The 23,396-nt window shown below is 44.8% G+C and overlaps 1 protein-coding gene across 1 annotated transcript; it reads left to right on the top strand.

The window, feature by feature from the left end:
• The first annotated feature begins 7,030 nt into the window (after positions 1 to 7,030).
• LOC110493187 (CCN family member 5) lies at positions 7,031 to 17,057 on the top strand. The gene is made up of 5 exons (XM_021567469.2): positions 7,031 to 7,359; positions 10,027 to 10,246; positions 11,935 to 12,189; positions 15,170 to 15,429; positions 15,852 to 17,057. The coding sequence occupies exons 1-5, from the start codon at positions 7,303 to 7,305 to the stop codon at positions 16,137 to 16,139; spliced, it is 1,080 nt and encodes a 359-aa protein (XP_021423144.1). The 5' UTR covers positions 7,031 to 7,302; the 3' UTR covers positions 16,140 to 17,057.
• The last annotated feature ends 6,339 nt before the right edge of the window (positions 17,058 to 23,396 follow it).

The following is a 23,396-nucleotide window of genomic DNA, read 5'->3' as shown; positions in this document are numbered from 1 at the left end:
GTAGGTCCAGCTTGGAGAACACGGTGCCCCCCTGGAGCGGCTCGAAGGCCGAGGAGATGAGTGGTAGCGGGTAGCAGTTCTTCATTGTGATGTCAGTTGAGCCCCCGGTAGTTGATGCACAGGCACAGGGTTTTATCCTTCTCCACAAAGGAAAACCCTGCGCGGGGAGGGAGGTGGAAGGGTGGATGAACTCTGCAGCTAGGGAGTCCTCAATGTAGGTCTCCATAGCCTTGGGCTCCGGGCCCAGCAGAGAGTCCAGTAGTGGCCGCGGCAGAGTGGTGCCTGGGAGAAGGTCGATCCCACAGTCATAGGGTCGGTGGGCGGACCCAGTGTTACTGAACATCTCACGGAGGTCCACGGAACTAGCAGAGAGGTCCAGAACAACGTCCGAGTCCCGAGGAAGACGTCCCGAGGTAGGCTGCACTGTCTTCGGGCAATGAGCGTGGCAGAATGGGCTCCAGCCCATGATGGCACCAGCAGACCAGCTAATACAGATATTTTGTCGCAAAGAGAATCCCAATACCACGGGAACCTGAGGAGAATTAATAAGCAGGAATTGGATTGTCTTGCTGTGGTTCCCTGACATGTGTAGGTTGCTCAAATCAAATCAAATCCGACTTCAATTGCAAATAAATTCATAAAAAATCCTACAATGTGATTTTCTGGATTTCTTTTCTCATTTTGTCTGTCATAGTTGAAGTGCACCTATGATGAAAATTACAGGCCTCTCTCATCTTTTTAAGTGGGAGAACTTGCACAATTGGTGGCTGACTAAATACTTTTTTGCCCCACTGTACATGGGGCACCGGTACCAAGTCAGTGTTAGGTTAGTTGAGGTAATTTGTACATGTAGGTGAGGGCGACGTGACTATGCATAGATGATAAACAGCGAGTAGCAGCAGTGCACAAAAAGGGAGGTGGGGGGGTCAATGTAAATTGTCCGGTGGCAATTTGATTAATTCTTCAGCAGTCTTATGGATTGGGGGTAGAAGCTGTTTAGGAGCCTTTTGGTCCTAGATTTGGCCCTCTGGTATCGCTTGCTATGTGGTAGCAGAGAAAACAGTCTAAAACTTGGGTGACTGGAGTCTCTTACAATTTTATGGGCTTTCCTCTGACACTGTCGATTGTATAGGTCCTAGATGGCAGGAAGCTTGGCCCCAGTGACGCACTTTCACTACCCTCTGTAGCGCCTTATTGTCAGATGACGAGCAGTTGCCATACCAGGCAGTGATGCAACTGGTCAGGATGCTCTCGACGGTGCAGCTGTAGAACCTTTAGAGGATCTAGGGACCCATGCCAAATCTTTTCAGTCTCATGAGGGGGAAAGGTTTTGTCGTGCCCTCTTCACGACTGTCTTGGTATGTTTGGACCATGATAGTTTGTTGGTGTGATGTGGACACCAAGGAACCTGAAACTCTCGACCCGCTCCACTACAGCCCTGTTAATGGGGACCTGTTCAGCCCACCTTTTCCTGTAGTCCACGATCAGCTCCTTTGTCTTGCTCACACTGAGGAAGAGGTTGCTGTCCTGGCACCACACTGACAGTTATCTGACCTCCTCCCTATAGGCCATCTCATCGTTGTCGGTGATCAGGCCTACCACTGTTGTGTCATCAGCAAACTTAATGATGGTGTTGGAGACGTGTTTGGCCACGCAATCGTGGGTGAACAGGGAGGAGGGGAGGGGACTAAGGAGGGGACTAAGAACACACCCCCGAGGGGCCCCAGTGTTAATGATCAGCATGGCAAATGTGTTGTTGCCTACTCTTACCACCTGCGGGGTAGCCAGGATCCAGTTGCAGAGGGAGGTGTTTAGTCCCAGAGTCCTTAGCTTAGTGATGATTTTCGTGGGCACTATGGTGTTGAACGCTGAGCTGTAGTCAATGAACAGCATTCTCACATAGGTGTATTACAGACTCGTTCAGAGAGAGGTTGAAAATGTCAGTAAAGACACTTGCCAGTTGGTCCGCGCATGCTTTGAGTAGACGTCCTGGTAATCCGTCTGGCCCAGCGGCTTTGTGAATGTTGACCTGTTTAAAAGGTTTTGTTCACATCGGCCACCAAGAGCGTTATCACAGTCATCCAGAACAGCTGGTGCTCTCGTACATGCTTCAGTGTTGCTTGCCTCGAAGCGAGAATAAAAGGCATTTAGCACATCTAGTATGCTCGCGTCACTGCTTTTTTGATGGTTCATCTGCGGGCATAGCGGGATTTCTTATAAGCATCTGGATTAGTCTACCGTTCCTTGAAAGCAGCAGCTCTAGCCTTTAGCGTGATGCGGATGTTGCCTTTAACCCATGGCTTCTGGTTGGGATATGTACATACAGTCACTGTGGGGACAACGTCGTCAATGCACTTACTGATGAAGCTGATGACTGAGGTGTTGTACTCCTCAATGCCATTGGATTAATCCCTGAACTTATTCCAGTCTCTGCTAGCAAAACAGTCCTGTAGTGTAGCATCTGCATCATCTGACCACTTCCGTAATGAGCGAGTCATGGGTACTTCCTGCTTTAGTTTTTACTTGTAAGCAGGAATCAGAATGATAGAATTATGGTCAGATTTGCCAAATGGAGGGCGGGGGAGAGCCTTGTATGCATCTCATTCTCGCCTGAAATGACATACCCAAATCTAACTGCCTGTAGCTCAGGCCCTGAAGCAAGGATATGCATATTCTTGATACCATTTGAAAGGAAACACTTTGAGGTTTATGGAAATGTGAAAGGAATGTAGTAGAATATCACACAATATATCTGGTAAAAGATAATACAGAGACAAAAACAACCCTTCTTTTGGTTTTTTTGTACCATCATCTTTAAAATGCAAGACAATTGCCATAATGTACTATTCCAGCCCAGGTGTAGTTTGGATTTTGGCCACTAGATGACAGAAGTGCATGTGCAAAGTTTTAGACTGATCCAATGAACCATTGCATTTCTGTTCAAAATGTTGTATCAAGACTGCCCAAATGTGCCTAATTTGTTTATTTAAACCTTTTAGGGATAGGTGGCAGCATTTTCACTTTGGATGAATTGCGTGCCCATAGTGAGCTGCCTCCTACTCTGTCCCAGATGCTAATATATGCATATTATTAAAGAGTATTGGATAGAAAACACTCTGAAGTTTCTAAAACTGTTTGAATTATGTCTGTGAGTATAACAGAACTCATAGCGCAGGCAAACTTCCAAACAGAAATGGGAAATTCTGGGGCTAGTTGATTTTTAACTCATTGCCTATTCACATCCAAATAAGCTATGGATCTGTTCGCACTTCCTACGCCTTCCACTAGATGTCAACAGTCAGTAGAACGTTGAATGAAGCCTCTAGTGTGATGTGGGACCGGATGGCAGCTATTTGAGTCACTGGTCTGGCAGAATGCCAGTTCCTGGTTACGCACAGTACTTATTATATGGCCTTGCGTTACATTACTCTGTAGACAAAAACGAATGCTCCGGTTGGAATGTTATTGGATATATATGATAATAACATCCTGAAGATGGATTCTCTACTTAGTTTGACCAGTTTATTCGACCTGGAATATAACTTGTTGAAGTTTTTGGACATGTGAGCTAAACGTGCTAGCAAAAGTAGCTAATTGGACACTAGTAATGGACATTATCGAACAAAACAACAATTTTTTGCGGAACTAGGATTCCTTGCACTGCATTCTTATGAAAGATCATCAAAGGTAAGGGAATATTTATGATGTAATTTCGTATTTCTGTTGATTCCAAACATGGCAGAGAAATATATTTACAGTGGGGCAAAAAGTATTTAGTCAGCCACCAATTGTGCAAGTTCTCCCACTTAAAAAGATGAGAGAGGCCTGTAATTTTCATCATAGGTACACTTCAACTATGACAGACAAAATGAGAAAAATCACATTGTAGGATTTTTAATGAATTTATTTGCAAATTATGGTGGAAAATAAGTATTTCAAGAGAAATCCAGATGCAGACAGTGTCGAAGTAACAAAGCACTATTACTTGAACAGAGGGCTGGCAAAACGACAGGTCAACGGCAGGCAGAGGCCAGTAACCAGGGTGTGAAAGTTATGGGTATGCTTGTCATCAGCAGGAACTGGAGAGTTCGTCAGGATCAAAATAAACATGAAAGGAGCAAATCCCAGGAAATTAGTTAAAAGTAAAACTAGAATTCGATGATGATTCGTTTCAGCGCGCCGTCATGCTTTTTTCCCTCACAGAAACCAAATTGGAAGACCTGTTATCAGGTCTTCAATTCTCGGGTTCAATTCTCGGACCGACTCTTTTCTCTATATACTTCTGGCCCTTCTTTGGACACTGTGTTAACAAACCTCCAGACGAGCTTCAATGCCACTCTCCTTCCGTGGCCTCCAACTGCTCTTAAATGCAAGTTAAACTAAATATATGCTCTTCAACCGATCGCTGACCGCACTAACATCACTACTCTGGACGGTTCTGACTTCGAATATGTGGACAACTACAAATACCAAGGTGTCTGGTTAGACTGTAAACTCTCCTTCCAGACTCACATTAAGCATCTCCAATCCAAAATGTATTCTATAAACGGCTTCCTATTTCACAACAAAGCATCCTTCACTCATGCCGCCAAACATACCCTTGTAAAACTGACTATCCTACCGATCATTGACTTCGGCGATGTCATTTACAAAATAGCCTCCAACACTCTACTCATCAAATTGGAAGTAGTTTATCACAGTGCTATCGTTTTTTGTCACCAAAGCCCCAAATATTACCCACTACTGCAACCTGTATGCTCTCGGTGGCTGGCCCTCGCTTCACATTCGTCGCCAAACCCACTGGCTCCAGGTCATCTATAAGTCTTTGCTAGGTAAAGCCCTGCCTTATCTCATCTCACTGGTCACCATAGCAGCACCCACCCATAGCACGCGCTCCAGCAGGTATATTTCACTGGTCATCCCCAAAGCCAACTCCCCCTTTGGCCACCTTTCCTTCCAGTTCTCTGCTGCCAACGACTGGAATGAATTGCAAAAATCCCTGAAGCTGGAGTCTTTTCTCTCCCTCACTAACTTTAAGCATCAGCTGTCAGAGCAGCTTACAGAACATTGTACCTGTACACAGCCCATCTTTAAATAGCCTACCCAACTACATCATCCCCATATTGTTATTGTTTTTTTTGTTGCTCCTTTGCACCCCAGTATCTCTAATTGCACATTTATCTTCTGCACATCTATCACTCCAGTGTTTAAATGCTAAATTGTATTTTTTTCACCACTATGGCCTATTTATTGCCTTACCTCCCTAATCTTACTACATTTGCACACACTGTATATAGAAATTTCTATTGTGTTTTTGACTGTACGTTTGTTTTTCCCATGTGTAACTCTGTGTTGTTTGTGTCGCACTGCTTTGCTTTATCTTGGCCAGGTCACAGTTGTAAATGACAACTTGTTCTCAACTGGCCTACCTGATTAAATAAAGGTGAAATAAAAAAATTAAAAACGGTAAACGCTGCATATGTCGGCTCAGTCGGAAATTATCTTTACATTTTAACATGGCTCTTCCGCAATACTTTGGTGATACGGATTTAATCTAGCCCCCCATCTAGCGGTCTCTCCTTGTCTGTAGACTGCTTGCCAGCATAAGGAAACAAACAAAAATGTAATTTAGTGATTTGGGTGAACTTGCCCTTTAATCCTGTCAATCACACAAATCTTGCAGTGAGTTCTGAGAAAAAATCACTTTTTTACCACAAAACCTAGAGAAGGGCCAAAGGATATGTGTGGATTCAACATACCTGCAGGTGTTCAAATCTAGATGAACGGTTTCCACAGTTGTAGGTTTTTGCGCACTCTGTGAAAAACACACACAGAGAGAGAGAAATGCGTCATATGACCTCCCCCATAGAGAAACTGTGAAGTCATGGGGTAGAAGCTGCTTTGTGGGGTTATGTTATTGTAACGGCAGATGCTTGAGAATGTTTCAGCAGACAGCGTCATTTATACTTCCTTCATACTGTATCGGTGGTCAAAACTACATCCAACCTTGAGGAAAAGGCTTGTTTTTGGAAGCAGGGAAGCAAACAGTAGTCTAGTCTTTGGTCTGTCTTTGGTAGACAGATGTGGCGAAGTCTGTTACAAGTTGTAAGTGTAGAACAGTAGTGGTCATATAACATTTTTAGCTACATTGGTGGGGCATTGTACCCCTACAATGTAAAGTACTTTGCAACCTAGTGAGGAGGGAAAAAAATACTGTATCATGTAAACGCAATTCATGATCATTATCTTTCAGGTGTCTTGTATGATTACATTGAATTGATATGAGTGTGCCCATCTAAAGTAAAATAGTTATGTATGGACTAGCTTGTTATTGCTTGTGTGGGAATGCTGTGTTGTCAATATACTGTATGCCAAGACAAATCTGTCAAATCCATTTGATTCCTTATTGAAAATACGTTTCATTATGGCCTGCCCTGCCTTTACACTGTGGTGCATCGAGACAACAATAGCTGATTTTTCACATGCAATACATAGACGTAGGCAAGCGTGTGCTAATTATTGGCACATATCTACAGGCTTCTGAGGGCTAAGCTGTTGCCTTAATTCAAATGCAATGACACACCAATTTAAAGTGACTTTTATTCGCCTGTAGAACAACCACAAGTTTCATCACAGTGAAAATAGCTCCAATCAAATCACATTTTATTGGTCACATTACACATGGTTAGCAGATGTTATTGCGAGTGTAGCGAAATGCTTGTAAACTTCAGCTGTACTTGTAGTGGTTGAGAGTCGCTTAAACTCGGCACCCAGAACAGAATCTCGCAGTCTAATATTTAAATGTTAAAGTCTGTCACAAGAGACTAAAAGTCACTCTAAACAAAGGTTGGGCATACAGTAGAAGTTACCTTGGTGAACATCTGTCTATTACACAGTGCCAACAAAACACCAGGTCAAAGCAGGAACATCATCCCGGTAAGAAATACAGACAATTTAACTCAGCCACGACCAATCACAAGCACAGTATATGGACTTCAGTCTAAACTGCCCCCAAAAGCCATGAAAGTCTTTGGAAAAAGTGCTTGGCTTTGAGAGAAAGAGAGAGAGAGCGTGAGACTAAGGAAATGGGTAGCAGGAATGTGGAATTACAACTATTTTTGATTCCTGTCCAGTAACTATTTACATTGCAGTCCACCGTCTGTGACATCAGAAGGCAGACTTTATAAATGAATGGACAGAGGCAGGCAGTTTGCTAACACACAGCATTAATGGCACCGCGGCTTTCTTGAGGAGATAGAGCGACAAGAGAGAGAGCAAGAGAGAACTGGCTAACCCCTGAAGATGGACCGAAGAGATGCTACGCTCCTTGGTTCCCTGCTGTTGTGTATCATCACTCAGGTGAGGGTTGACAAGCTCGAGAATTTCCTTAAGAATTCAAGTTGTCAAACATCTTTTATTTGTCAAAGTAAGCTTGTGATATTTTGGGGAAGAAATGGAATTTAATGTTTGAGCGATGTCATGGGATGATGAACTTGTTTGCAGCATAGTGTATGCACTTGTTTTTGGTAAGTGAATAGTATATGGTGGTTCACAAACTGATGCTAAACGTTATCAATAGAAATAAAAAACATCCATATACACTATCAGTGGAGGCTCCTCAGAGGAAGAAGGGGAGGACCATTCTCCTCAGTTAATTTCAGTAAAATAAAAATCGTGAAACAATGAAAAAGTTATCCTTTTTAGATAAAACTATACTAAATATATTCATGTCACCAAATAATTTATTAAAACACACAGTTTTTCAATGAAACTCTACAGTAGCCTCAACAGCACTCTCTGGGGTAGCACCATGGTGTTGCCGGGGTACAGCTAGTTTCTGTCCTCCTCTGGGTACATTGACTTCAATACAAAACCGAGGAGGCACATGGTGCTCACCCCATACCTTAGACTTGCACAGTAATTATGACAACTTCCGGAGGACATCCTCCAAACTATCAGAGCTCTTGCAGCATGAACTGACATGTTGTCCACCCAAACAAAGGATCAGATAATGAATTTAGCACTGAAAGCATAAGCTACAGCTAGTTAGCACTGCAGTGCATAAATTGTGGTGAGTAGTTGACTCAAAGAGAGAGAACGTCAGAAGCAAGAGAGAGAGAGAGAAAGCTAGCTATATTTTGTTGTATTTTTTTTCACTTTCACTTACTTAGCTAGTGAATGCAGCTAGCTAGTTTAGCCTACTCAAACATCCGGCTCCAACAGAAAGGGATGCTGTGTTAGCTAGCTGGCTATGGCTATTCAACGTTGAAACTCTTCCAAGTCGAGGTAAGCTTTTGGTTTTATTAATTTATTGCCACCAGGGCCCGAAGGTGTAACTGCTAAACTGCTTGCTGACTATACACTGTACTGCATGATTGAAGCGGGTTTACTAATGCCTTAGTTCTAGTAGCTATGTTGACTATGACGTTAGCTAATATGGTGGAGTGGTTAGCGGTTATGGTATGAATGTTTGGCTTGGAAAGGTTTTTTCGCCTGGTCACAGACAGCTGTTGTGTTGTGCACTGAAGTCCACAAGCGAATGGAAAAGGTGAGAGACAGCGCGTAAATGTGAGAAGGAATTATACAATGAACAAAGTGATCGTGCTGTTTATATGTGTGCTGCTATGAAAGTGAACTGTATTTGTGGGTGATCAGGAGTGTATTTATTCCACCAATTCAGTTGAAAAACGTTTCTTAAACAAAGGAAATAGAAAGAAACGGGGATAAACAGACTTGAATTTGTCCAATCGAAACTCTTGTTTGCAACTGTTGGACTAATGATTACACCCTAGGTAAATTAGATGCAGGCAAGAGTGTACAAGGTGCTATTGAATGTGTCACTGTCTGTCACCTTGATTACAAAAACATTTCTGTAGACATGTGCACCTGCGCTGTAAACTTTCATTCGTAGGCTAAGTTGTAGCAACCTCATGATGGGTAAAGTATCATCTACATGTGTAGCCTAAACCTGTCGATGTTACATTGAGCTGGGTGAATGGAATATGAATGACAGTCATCCAATATGCTGTAATAGAATTAAGGCCATGCTCATAAAAAATAAGTGTTCTCCCTCATCTTAAACGGCACCGAACACCACTGATACACATCAATTATACACCAATATATACATCAATATTCACATCAATACACTAAAAGCAAAACACAATCATAGAAAACAAACACATTTTTCTGTAAAAAGGTCCTCAATCAGCCTTTAGAATTGCCCTAGAGGCACCAATTCAACCAATTTTAGAGAGCGCTGGAAAAAAACTAAAAGCAGATTTACATAACTCAGTGGAGATTGAAGGGATTTCCAGAGTTAGCCATCCCTGAGACCGGGTCTAGTATCTTGTACGTCGATTAGCCAACAATAAGGTAAGGCAGAAGTTTATGCAGGAGGGCTCAGAGTGCAATGCGTTTGCAATGCAAGAGGGCAGTATTTTACCAGAATTGTCGCAGCAAAATAATCCTGCATCAACAGGATGTGAATGTTTAGTCCATAGTGTTGCTTGATTGGTGGTTAGGCTATTAGCTGAACAAAATTAGGCTACATGAAAAAAGTGCAATACTGTTAATAGTGCTGGGTTTCAGTGAGTGTATTTAAATCACAAAGCTTATCTGCATTTCCTGCAGTGAAAAAAAGTGATCAAATTAAGATTCGACATACATTTAAGTGATGCTATGAATGACCGGCATACGTTTTTTGTGCGTTATATGTGTGCAATATATCCTGTATGATGTTCATGGTTAAAAAATTCCAGGTTAGACGATTCCCTTGCAGCTTATTCCCTGCTGATTCCGGAATACCTCCAATTGGGATTTTGGGAAGCTGTAAGGATTTGAACCCTACAGGTTACACAAACAAATACACACAAAAGTACAGTAACATTTATAGTACAGTCACAGACAAAAAAGCCTTAACCCCTACAGTCAACAAAAGGCTACCGGTGAAAACTGCAGTCGCACACATTTGATCCACAAACGCTACTGCAGTTAATCATCCTACTGTCAACCCACATGTGTTAGGTGTGCTGCCAGCTATGCGGGGGCCCGTGTCACAACTGCCCCTGGCCCGCACCACGCTGCCCTCTGGGGGTGTCCACGGTGCTGGATGGGTGCCGCTGCTGCCAGGTGTGCGCCAGACAAGAGGGCGAAGACTGCACGGAGAGGTTTGTGTGTGACAGCCAGCAGGGCCTGCAGTGTGACTACAGTGCCAGCTACCCCGGTGGTCCTGGAGAGTGTGTCAGTGAGTACAGCGCTACCCTGTTAAACTGGTCCCAAGTCTGTTTGTGCTGTTTGCCAACTGTGAGATATATCTGTTTGTGGTATCTTGCCAACTGTAAGATATATCTGTTTGTGGTATCTTGCCAACTGTAAGATCCAACTACAAGACAGTTGGCAAGACAGCGCAAACAGATCTGGGACCAGGCGACTACTTTGCAGGGTACAAATACTGTACAAAGCCTCAAAACATTTCCATTATGTGATCATGGTAATGATAATAAGAACTAAAATTGAGTGAGATGTAAGAGTGTATCCCAGTTTTCATGCACAGCAAATCTTTGACTAAGATGAATGTTGAATGTTCTATTTCATGGCCATAAATAATAGGAAAATAGCCAAGAACTTAAGTTATTTATGATTGGGAATGGCAGCCATGGGTAATAATCCCACAACATCCAGTTGGATACAACAAGTATTGCGACATTGATGTCAAAGGCAGCCAAACATCAAAAGAAAGAGTTCCCTGCTCATCTGCGTGAACGTGCCTGCAGATGTAATGTAATGTCCGTACTGTGAGATGCCTAAGACAGCGCTACAGAGAGACAAGACGGACAGCTGATCGTCCTCGCAGTGGCAGACCACGTGTAACAACACCTACATAGGATCGGTACATCCGAACATTACACCTGCGGGACAGGTACAGGATGGCAACAACAACTGCCCGAGATACACCAGGAACGCACAATCCCTCCATCAGTGCTCAGACTGTCTGCAATAGGCTGAGAGAGGCTGGACTGAGGGCTTGTAGGCCTGTTGTAAGGCTGGTCCTCATCAGACTTTACCGGCAACAGCGTCGCCTTTGGGCATAAACCCACCGTGGCTGGACCAGACAGGACTGGCAAAAAGTGCTCTTCACTGACGAGTCGCGGTTTTGTCTCACCAGGGGTGATGGTCGGATTCATGTTTATCGTAGAAGGACTGAGCATTACACCGAGGCCTGTACTCCGGAGCAGGATCGCTTTGGAGGTGGAGGGTCCGTCATGTTCTGGGGCAGTGTGTCACAGCATCATTGGACTGAGTTTGTTGTCAATGCAGGCAATCTCAATGCTGTGCGTTACAGGGAAGACATCCTCCTCCCTCATGTGGTACCCTTCCTGCAGGCTCATCCTGACATGACCCTCCAGCATGAAAATGCCACCAGCCATACTGCTTGTTCTGTGCGTGATTTCCTGCAAGACAGGAATGTCAGTGTTCTGCTATGGCCAGCGAAGAGCCCGGATCTCAATCCCATTGAGCACGTCTGGGACCTGTTGGATCGGAGGGTGAGGGCTAGGGCCATTCCCCTCAGAAATATCTGGAAACTTGCAGGTGCCTTGGTGGAAGAGCAGCAAGAACTGGTGCATTCCATGAGAAGGAGATGGACTGCAGTACTTAATGCAGCTGGTGGCCACACCAGATACTGACTGTTACTTTTGATTTTGACCCCCGCCTTTGTTCAGGGACACATTATTCCATTTCTGTTAGTCACATGTCTATGTCTCAGTTGTTGAATCTTGTTATGCTCATACAACTATTTACACATGGTCCAAGTTTGCTGAAAGTAAACGCAGTTGACAGTGAGAGGACGTTTCTTTTTTTGACTTTATTTTAAAAAGTTCACTCTCTCACTTCCCCATCTGTCTCCCCATCTATTCCTCTCTCTGTGACCAGGCCAGAACATGCTGGGATGTGAACTGAACGGCATGCGCTTCGAGGAGGGCCAGACATTCCAGCAGTCGTGTGCACAGCTGTGCCACTGCCTGGGTGGCGGGGTGACCTGTGTTCCACTGTGCAGCGATGACCTACAGGTTCCTGCCGCAGCCAACTGCCCCAACCCTCAGCTAGTGCGCCAGCCTGGGAGGTGCTGCAGGGAGTGGGTCTGTGAAAGCCTGGACAACAACATTTACCCAGACACTATGGCTGCAGGTACAGTACTCTATAGGCAAAAATATGAAAAAAATACTGATTAGGAATGATTAATAGTAACAATTTATTTAATTTTTAAAGCGCTTTTCATTTTACAAGAATAATCTCAAAGTGAATAAAAAAAAAGATAAAATGGAGAAATAGTAAAAAAAACTAAAAATAATATCATTTGGAAAGTATTCAGACCCCTTGACTTTTTTTTCCCCTCATCAGTTTAATCACAATTCCCCATAATGACAAAGCAAAAACATACAAAAAACATCCCCCGGAAATATCACATTTACATAAGTATTCAGACCCTTTACTCAGTACATTGTTGAAGCACGTTTTGGTCAGGGAGGTGACCAAGAACCCAATGGTCACTCTGACAGAGCTCCAGAGTTCCTCTGTGGAGATGGGAGAACCTTCCAGAAGGACAACCATCTCTGCAGCACTCCACCAATCAGGCCTTTATGGTAGAGGGGCCAGATGGAAGCCAATCCTCAGTAAAAAGCATGACAGCCTGGTTGGATTTTGCCAAAAGGCACCTAAAGGACTATCAGACCATGAAAAACAAGATTCTCTGATCTGATGAAACTAAGATGGAACTCTTTGGCCTGAATGCCAAGCTTCACCCCAGGTGGACACCTGGCACCATCCCTACGGTGAAGCATGGTGGTGGCAGCATCATACTGTGGGGATGTTTTTCAGCAGGAGGGACTGGGAGACTAGTCAGGATTGAGTGAAAGATGAATGGAGCAATATACAGAGAGATCCTTGATGAAAACCTGTTTCAGAGCGCTCAGGACCTCAGACTGGGGTGAAGGTTCCCCTTCCAACAGGACAACGGGACTTAGCACACAGCCAAGACAATGCAGGAGTGGTTTCAGGACAAGTCTCTGAATGTCCTTGAATGGCCCAGGCAGAGCCCTGACTTGAACCGATCTAATATCTCTGGAGAGACCTGAAAATAGCTGTGCAGCAATGATCCCCATCCAACCTGACGGAGCTTGAGAGGATCTACAGAGAAGAATGAGAAAACTCTCCAAATACAGGAGTGCCAGGCTTGTAACTCCATACCCAAGAAGGCTCAAGGCTGTAATCGCTGCCAAAGGTACTTTGACAAAGTACCGAGTAAAGGGTTTGAATACTTATGTAAATGTGATATTTCAGTTTTTAATAAAAAAAAAAAGATATTTGCAAAAATTTCTAAAAACCTGTTTTTGCTTTGTCATTATGGGATATTGTGTGTTGATGAGGGGAAAAAAGGATTTGATAAATTTCAGAACAAGACTGCAACGTATCAAAATGTGTAAAAAGTCAAGGGGTCTGAATACTTTCCGAAGGCACTGTATATATGAAATTTGTCCTAAAGACGCAAAATGTCTTGCAATGTGAGATTGAGTTGCCAATATGTGCAATCAATTTCCAAGATGCTGGGCTCATTCACTCGTGACAATTGCGACATTCCCTTGACATTGTGGTGTCCTAGAAATCATGATTTGGTTAAATTAGGACACAACAATTAAATTAAATTACATTTAAAATTAGGACACAACAACCTTAAGGGTTAAGTCGAGGCATAACATTTTGAATGCCTCACACGGGAATGCCTCACACCCTTGCAAGCAACTCTTCTTCAACCCTGCTCGCCTCGCATGGACAAATTCCACAACGCCTCCCAACTGCATACTGTAACTACCTTGTGCAAACATTTTGAAAGGAAAGCTAAAGTTGGCAATCAAGCTGAACTTTCCATTGTCTGTCCATTTTGTTTACAAGAACAATATTTTAAAAAACTTTACAGGTTGTCAAAGTGTAATGTTTTTTCTGCATCTACAGTTAATCTGCAGGAGACATTTAAAGTAAAGTGGTCCCAAAATAAAGATGTATTTTTCTTTCATTTTCTTTTACTTTTCTTTTAAATACTTAAAGGGATACTTTGGGATTCTGGCAATGATGCCTTTTATCTACTTCCCCAGAGAGATGAAGTCTTATTTTTAAGTTGATGTGTCCAGTTTGGTAGTTTCACGATCCAATGCAAACTAGCATTAGCGCTGGAAGTCTATGACTGGAAGTCTATTGGTATCTGCTAGCATGCCAGTCATTGCGCTACTGGTAGTTAGCATTGGCTCTTGAAACTACTTTTAACTTCCTTCATACTGGACACATAAAAATGGTATCTACAAATTAATCTGACTCTGGGGAAGTGGATAAATGGCATAATTGCCAAAGTCCCAAAGAATTCCTTTAACTACAAATGGATAATTTTGAGTTGCACATCACAGTAACAAAATAGAGAATCCCTTGGATCCCTTGGTCAAAATGTGGAAAATATGTAGCAACAATTTGGTGTGACGTTAAAGTCTTGAAGTAACTTAGGTGCTGCAGTGCGATTTACTGCTTGTTTGCCAGGATAAAACATCTTCAAGGCACAACACAGAGGAATTAGGATGTATCACTGATCTTTAATAAGCTTTATGTATCGGCCTCACAGCCTTCGTCAGAGCTTTGATACTATCAAGAGCAGTATTTGTTCAACTATTCTTAATAACAACGTTCTTAACACATGTTATGAATGGTTTCATTAATGTTTTATGAATGTTACAGTACCATAAAAAAAAAACGTTCTTAATAACAACGTTCTTAACACATGTTATGAATAGTTTCATTAATGTTTTATGAATGCCTTATGTACGGATACCCTCTTCAAGTAAAGTGTTACCCTTTTTTGTAGCCAACCTGTCGATGCTTCAACTGAAGACATGTGTGTGCAAGGAGTAGTTACATCATACAAATAGGCAGTATGTATTGAATCCAGAAGTCACCTATATTTAAGCATTTAAAACCACAATATTCATATTTAATGGACAAGAAATGCACATAACATTTCCTTTGTGTGTAATAGCATAGCCATATCAATATCCTCACATAACAAACCCAATGAGTATGCAAATGGACTAACAGCATCACATTGCCCTTGTCTTTCAACACTACCCAGTGGAGAAACCACCAGAGAGGGAGAGGGTGCGTCACGGGTTTCGTGGTGATGGTGGTGGGGCTCAGTCTCAGGGCCAGGGCCTGAACTCCAACTGCATTGAGCAGAGCACAGACTGGAGCCCCTGCTCCAGCAGCTGTGGCCCAGGTGTCTCCACCCGCAGCTCAAACAAGAACTGGGCCTGCCGCCTGCAGACCCAAACCAGACTGTGCCAAGTCAGGCCATGCCAGGCCACTGCCGTGCCTCGCAGCAGGTCGCATGTGGTGAGTGGGAGCAGCGGTCTCCGCCTTTCTTTACCTCAAACACTCTCAAACACTTTGCAAATACTCTTACTGCTCTCTGGCCATTTTGTTTTCGAGGTTAGTTGAGGTAGAATGGATTGCCACTTGTGGTGGGTGGACAGTTTGGCCATTAGAAATGTTTTGCTTTCATTGTTGGCAAATGGGATGAATTACTTGATATAATTTATATTGTACCTTTACTTAGATACAGCATTGACCATAAATTGACCATAAATGTGTGCCATCAGAAGAACTGCATCATGAAGAATTGTATGGAGAGTTGTCCTAATGTCCTAATATAATAATATTTCAAAGTCCATGTTGATAAACTAAAAGTTGAAGTAAGAGATCATTTAAAATCATTCAATGTTTTAAATTGAAGTCCACTGTTATGTGTATTGCAGGGAACTGGTGCCTGCGATAGTAGCTTCAGGTCTCCCGTGCCCATTCATCTGGAGCACCAGGGCTGTTTGAGCACGTGGGCCTACAGGTTCCGGTTCTGTGGCCTGCAGTGTCTGGAAGGCCGCTGCTGCAGCCCCTACCACACCAGGACTGTCAACATGGCCTTCCGCTGCCCCCAGGGCAGGATGATCCACCAGCAGGTGATGATGATTGAGTCCTGCTCCTGCCACCACTACAATTGTCCCCAGTCCCCATACACAGCCTACAGGAGAGCCATTCCCTGGCTTTAGAGTATAGGACCGTGGAGAGTGAAATAGCCCCAAAGCCAGAGATGGGCAGGCCCTGTCAGTAAAGATACTGGACAATGACATACGAATAGGAATTGAAGAGTAGGGTAGGATTCAATCAAACTTGCACTGTGGGAAAAAACACATGGTTCATGCGCTGTTGAAAAAGCACCATTAGTTTAACCCAGTAAATATAGTCAACTGCTTTGCATTGCTTAGAATATGTGTAATAACAGTGTTAACAATTTCCGCAGTGCAGGTTTGATTGAATTTCATCCTCTATTTGATTTTGAATATTGATTAGGGCCATTTAATTTAAATGAATACCTCCATCATCAAGATTCTTAGAAAAGGTGTCTGTGTGTGAGAGAGAGAGAGAGAGAGAGAACGAGAGAGATAAAAAGAGGGAGAGAGAGAGAGAGGATGAGTGACGTGTTGATTGAGTGATGCATGGTGGTGGATGGAGGTGGAGGCCTATAGCGGCCGTTTCGGTTACCTCAAAGTAAATATGGAACTGAATGTACAGTAGGAAGTTACTGTAAGTAAAAATAGGTTGGTGTCAACTCCAAGTGACCTTCATGCGCAAGCTTAGCTGTCAGTCATAATTTCTATAAACTGTTAAGTATTATGTTATCAGTCAAATACTTTTTTCAGTAATATTGTTATTACGCTATGTTACAATGAGGATAAAGACACCTGAATTACTGTCTTGTAGATTGGTATGGTTAATAATTAAAACATCATCAATGAAATATTTAAATTCTCACATTCATGCCTTAAAAGCCTATTCACACTGGGAACACACTGGTTGAATCAACATTGTTTCAATGTCATTTGTCAACCTATTGTGACCTGGACTCTACATAGAAAATACATTTGGATTAGTAAAAAGTAATCAACCAAGAACTATTTTCATTTTATTTCAACCAGCATTGTAAACATTAAAAATTAGAGTAAAACTTAAACTTAAATACAACGACTTAACCTGACTCCAGTCTAATTTCAACATAATCATCAGAACTATGTAAACAAATTGTGTCGAAAATTCCACATAAAAAATATTTTTCATCCTATGCTCATGCATTCGGAAAGTACTCAGAGCCCAAGGGTCTGAATATAGTATGCAAAGCTGTCATCAAGGCAAAGTGTGGCTACTTTGAAGAATCTAAAATCTATATATTTTTTAACACTTTTTTGGTTACTACATGATTCCAAATGTGTTATTTCATAGTTTTGATGTCTTCGCTATTATTTTACATTGTATAAAATATGAGTAAGTGTTTCCAAACTTTTGATTGGTACTGTAAGTACTCAGTACTTTGTTAAAGCACCTTTGGCAGCGATTACAGCCCAAGTCTTCTTGGGTATGACGCTACAAGCTTGGCACACCTGTATTTGGGGAGTTTCTCCCATTCTTCTCTACGGATACTCTCAATCTCTATCAGGTTGGATGGGGAGCATCACAGCACAGCTATTTTCAGGTCTCTCCAGCGATGTTTGATCGGGGTTCAAGTCCGGGCTCTGGCTGGGCCACTCAAGGACATTCAGACTCTTGTCCTGAAGCCACTCCTGCATTGTCTTGGCTGTCTGAACCTTCGCGCCAGTCTGAAGTCCTGAGCGCTCTGGAGAAGGTTTTCATCAAGGATCCCTCTGTACTTTGTTCCATTCATCTTCCTCTCGATCCTGTCTCCCAGTCCCTGCCGCTTAAAAACATCCCCACAGCATGATGCTGCCACCACCACGCTTGGTGGAGTGCTGCAGAGATGGTTGTCCTTCTGGAATGTTCTCCCATCTCCACAGACAAACTCTGGAGCTCTGTAAGAGTGACTATCACGTTCTTGGTGTGACGGTTTTTGTCTGAGGAGGAGAAGCGAGAAGGATCGGAGGACCAAGATGCGGCGTGGTAAGTGTTCATGATGTTTATTTTAAAGACAAAATGAACACTAAAATACAAAAACAGTAAACGTAACGTGAATAACCGAAACCGAAAACAGTGTGGTGAACAAACACAGACACAGAAACAAACACCCACAAACAAACAGTGAAACCCAGGCTACCTAAGTATGATTCTCAATCAGAGACAACTAATGACACCTGCCTCTGATTGAGAACCATGCTAGGCCAAAACATAGAAATCCCAAAATCATAGAAAAACAAACATAGACTGCCCACCCCAGCTCACGCCCTGACCATACTAAATAACGACAAAACAAAGGAAATAAAGGTCAGAACGTGACACTTGGTCACCTCCCTGACTAAGTCACTTCTGCCCCGATTGCTCAATTTGGCCAGGCGGCGAGTTCTAGGAAGATTCTTGGTGGTTCCAAACTCCTTCCATTTAAGAATGATGGAGGCCACTGTAATGGTTAATTTCTGTGTTATCAAATGAGGAGAGACAAACTTATCACACAAGTCAGAGTTATACTTAAACTGAATCTTTATTAGTGAGAGCTCTGCAATAGCGATGGCTGGTCGACGAACCACCCTCAGATGATTCGTTGAGAGCCCCGACACAAAGGATACAAAGGACCTTTTTATAGCAAAGATACACCCCCTTAGTCTACATAGCAAACAACAGATGTGTGGAATGGGTCACAAGGTGAGACTTGATAACTGAGAAAGTCAAATAGCATTTGCTATGAAGACTGTTCTTATTGTACAGAGTTTGGCCCAAGGATCAGATCACATCCCTGGTACTTCATAGTACATAAACACCAACTCATTCTATGGCATAAATCAATTGTCAACTCCAGATACCCCTATCTCAAGTAAAATCAAATCAAATCAAATGTATTTATATAGCCCTTCGTACATCAGCTGATATCTCAAAGTGCTGTACAGAAACCCAGCCTAAAACCCCAAACTGCAAGCAATGCAGGTGTAGAAGCACGGTGGCTAGGAAAAACTCCCTAGAAAGGACAAAACCTAGGAAGAAACCTAGAGAGGAACCAGGCTATGTGGGGTGGCCAGTCCTCTTCTGGCTGTGCCGGGTGGAGATTATAACAGAACATGGCCAAGATGTTAAAATGTTCATAAATGACCAGCATGGTCGAATAATAATAAGGCAGAACAGTTTAAACTGGAGCAGCAGCACGGTCAGGTGGACTGGGGACAGCAAGGAGTCATCATGTCAGGTAGTCCTGGGGCATGGTCCTAGGGCTCATGTTACGGTGCGTGAATGAGGACCCAAAAGCGAATTAACTTAAACAGAGCTTCTTTAATTACCAAACATAAGTAGGCTCAGACGGACCGGCAGATTCCGACAGGACAAGACAAGGTTACAGCAAACATGACGACAGTCTGGTTCAGGCATGAAACACAACCAACAAGAATCCGACAAGGACAGGAGCAGAAACAGAGAGAGATATAGGGACCTAATCAGAGGGAAAAAGGGAACAGGTGGGAAAAGGGGTGACGAGGTGGTTAGGAGGAGACAAGGCACAGCTGGGGGAAAGAGGGGGAGAAAAGGTAACCTAACAACGACCAGCAGAGGGAGACAGGGTGAAGGGAAAGGACAGAGACAAGACACAACATGACAGTACATGACAGTACCCCCCCACTCACCGAGCGCCTCCTGGCGCACTCGAGGAGGAAACCTGGCGGCAACGGAGGAAATCCTCGATCAGCGCATGGTCCAGCACGTCCCGAGAGGGAACCCAACTCCTCTCCTCAGGACCGTACCCCTCCCAATCTACGAGGTACTGGTGACCACGGCCCCGAGGACGCATGTCCAAAATTCTACGGACCCTGTAGATGGGTGCGCCCTCGACAAGGATGGGGGGGGGGGGGGGGAAGACGAGCGGGGGCGCGAAGGACGGGCTTGATGCAGGAGACATGGAAGACCGGGTGGACGCGACGAAGGTATCGCGGAAGAAGAAGTCGAACTGCGACAGGATTAATGACCCGAGAAATACGGAACGGACCAATGAACCGCGGGGTCAACTTGCGAGAAGCCGTCTTAAGGGGAAGGTTCTGAGTGGAGAGCCAAACTCTCTGACCGCGACAATATCTAGGACTCTTAGTTCTACGCTTATTAGCAGCCCTCACAGTCTGCGTCCTATAACGGCAAAGTGCAGACCTGACCCTCTTCCAGGTGCGCTCGCAACGTTGGACAAAAGCCTGAGCGGAGGGGACGCTGGACTCGGCGAACTGAGATGAGAACAGCGGAGGCTGGTACCCGAGGCTACTCTGAAAAGGAGATAGCCCGGTCGCAGACGAAGGAAGCGAGTTGTGGGCGTATTCTGCCCAGGGGAGCTGTTCTGACCAAGACGCAGGGTTGCGAAAAGAAAGACTGCGTAAGATGCGACCAATAGTCTGATTGGCCCGTTCTGCTTGACCGTTAGACTGGGGGTGAAAGCCGGAAGAGAGACTGACGGAAGCCCCAATCAAACGGCAAAACTCCCTCCAAAATTGAGACGTGAATTGCGGACCTCTGTCCGAAACGACGTCTGACGGAAGGCCATGAATTCTGAAAACATTCTCGATGATGATTTGTGCCGTCTCTTTAGCAGAAGGAAGCTTAGCAAGGGGAATGAAATGAGCCGCCTTAGAGAACCTATCGACAACCGTAAGAATAACAGTCTTCCCCGCTGACGAAGGCAGTCCGGTGACAAAATCTAAGGCGATGTGAGACCACGGTCGAGAGGGAATAGGAAGCGGCCTGAGACGGCCGGCAGGAGGAGAGTTACCGGACTTAGTCTGCGCGCAGACCGAACAAGCAGCCACGAAACGACGCGTGTCATGCTCCCGGGTGGGCCACCAGAAACGCTGGCGAATGGAAGCAAGCGTACCCCGAACGCCAGGGTGGCCGGCTAACTTGGCAGAGTGAGCCCACTGAAGAACGGCCAGACGAGTAGGAACGGGAACGAAAAGAAGGTTCCTAGGACAAGCGCGCGGCGACGGAGTGTGAGTGAGCGCTTGCTTTACCTGCCTCTCAATTCCCCAGACAGTCAACCCGACAACACGCCCCTCAGGGAGAATCCCCTTGGGGTCAGTGGAGGCTACTGAAGAACTGAAGAGACGAGACAAAGCATCAGGCTTGGTGTTCTTAGAGCCCGGACGATAAGAAATCACGAACTCGAAACGAGCGAAAAACAGCGCCCAACGCGCCTGACGCGCATTAAGTCGTTTGGCAGAACGGATGTACTCAAGGTTCCTATGGTCAGTCCAAACGACAAAAGGAACGGTCGCCCCCTCCAACCACTGTCGCCATTCGCCTAGGGCTAACCGGATGGCGAGCAGTTCGCGGTTACCCACATCATAGTTACGTTCCGACGGCGACAGGCGATGAGAAAAATACGCGCATGGGTGGACCTTGTCGTCAGAGAGGGAGCGCTGAGAAAGAATGGCTCCCACGCCCACCTCTGACGCGTCAACCTCGACAACGAACTGTCTAGAGACGTCAGGTGTAACAAGGATAGGAGCGGATGTAAAACGATTCTTGAGGAGATCAAAAGCTCCCTGGGCGGAAACGGACCACTTAAAGCACGTCTTGACAGAAGTAAGGGCTGTGAGAGGAGCTGCCACCTGACCGAAATTACGGATGAAACGACGATAGAAGTTCGCGAAGCCGAGAAAGCGCTGCAGCTCGACGCGTGACTTAGGGACGGGCCAATCAATGACAGCTTGGACCTTAGCGGGATCCATCTTAATGCCTTCAGCGGAAATAACAGAACCGAGAAATGTGACGGAGGAGGCATGAAAAGTGCACTTCTCAGCCTTCACAAAAAGACAATTCTCTAAAAGGCGCTGGAGGACACGTCGAACGTGCTGAACATGAATCTGGAGTGACGGTGAAAAAATCAGGATATCGTCAAGGTAAACGAAAACAAAGATGTTCAGCATGTCTCTCAGGACATCATTGACTAATGCCTGAAAGACAGCTGGAGCGTTAGCGAGGCCGAAAGGAAGAACCCGGTATTCAAAGTGCCCTAACGGAGTGTTAAACGCCGTCTTCCACTCGTCCCCCTCCCTGATGCGCACGAGATGGTAAGCGTTACGAAGGTCCAACTTAGTGAAAAACCTGGCTCCCTGCAGGATCTCGAAGGCTGAAGACATAAGAGGAAGCGGATAACGATTCTTCACTGTTATGTCATTCAGCCCTCGATAATCTATGCAGGGGCGCAGAGACCCGTCCTTCTTCTTGACAAAAAAAAACCCCGCTCCGGCGGGAGAGGAGGAGGGGACTATGGTACCGGCGTCAAGAGCTACAGACAAATAATCTTCGAGAGCCTTACGTTCGGGAGCCGACAGAGAGTATAGTCTACCCCGGGGGGGGGGTGGTTCCCGGAAGGAGATCAATACTACAATCATACGACCGGTGTGGAGGAAGAGAGGTGGCCCTGGACCGACTGAACACCGTGCGCAGATCGTGATATTCCTCCGGCACCCCTGTCAAATCACCAGGCTCCTCCTGTGAAGAAGAGACAGAGGAAACAGGAGGGATAGCAGACATTAAACATTTCACATGACAAGAGACGTTCCAGGAGAGGATAGAATTACTAGACCAATTAATGGAAGGATTATGACAAACTAGCCAGGGATGGCCCAAAACAACAGGTGTAAAAGGTGAACGAAAAATTAAAAAAGAAATGGTTTCACTATGATTACCAGAAACAGTGAGGGTTAAAGGTAGCGTCTCACGCTGAATCCTGGGGAGAGGACTACCATCCAGGGCGAACAAGGCCGTGGGCTCCTTTAACTGTCTGAGAGGAATGTCATGTTCCCGAGCCCAGGTCTTGTCCATAAAACAGCCCTCCGCCCCAGAGTCTATTAAGGCACTGCAGGAAGCTGACGAACCGGTCCAGCGTAGATGGACCGACAAGGTAGTGCAGGATCTTGAAGGAGAGACAGGAGTAGTAGTGCTCACCAGTAGCCCTCCGCTTACTGATGAGCTCTGGCCTTTTACTGGACATGAAGTGACAAAATGACCAGCGGAACCGCAATAGAGACAGAGGCGGTTGGTGATTCTCCGTTCCCTCTCCTTAGTCGAGATGCGGATACCTCCCAGCTGCATGGGCTCAGCACCCGAGCCGGCAGAGGAAGATGGTAGTGATGCGGAGAGGGGGGCAACGGAGAACGCGAGCTCCTTTCCACGAGCTCGGTGACGAAGATCAACCCGTCGCTCAATGCGAATAGCGAGTTCAATCAAGGAATCCACGCTGGAAGGAACCTCCCGGGAGAGAATCTCATCCTTTACCTCTGCGCGGAGACCCTCCAGAAAACGAGCGAGCAAAGCCGGCTCGTTCCAGCCACTGGAGG

The sequence above is a fragment of the Oncorhynchus mykiss genome, chromosome 17 (assembly GCF_013265735.2).
Source record: "Oncorhynchus mykiss isolate Arlee chromosome 17, USDA_OmykA_1.1, whole genome shotgun sequence".
Lineage (NCBI taxonomy): Eukaryota > Metazoa > Chordata > Actinopteri > Salmoniformes > Salmonidae > Oncorhynchus > Oncorhynchus mykiss.
Note: the sequence above shows the minus strand (reverse complement) of the source record. Positions and strands in the feature narration are given on the sequence as shown.

Coding starts and splice junctions, on each gene's coding strand:
- LOC110493187 (XM_021567469.2), top strand. CDS start 7,303: ATGGACCGAAGAGATGCTACGCTCCTTGGTTCCCTGCTGTTGTGTATC. Junction 12,190..15,169: donor CCCAGACACTATGGCTGCAG/GTACAGTACTCT, acceptor AACACTACCCAG/TGGAGAAACCACCAGAGAGG. Junction 15,430..15,851: donor CTCGCAGCAGGTCGCATGTG/GTGAGTGGGAGC, acceptor TGTGTATTGCAG/GGAACTGGTGCCTGCGATAG.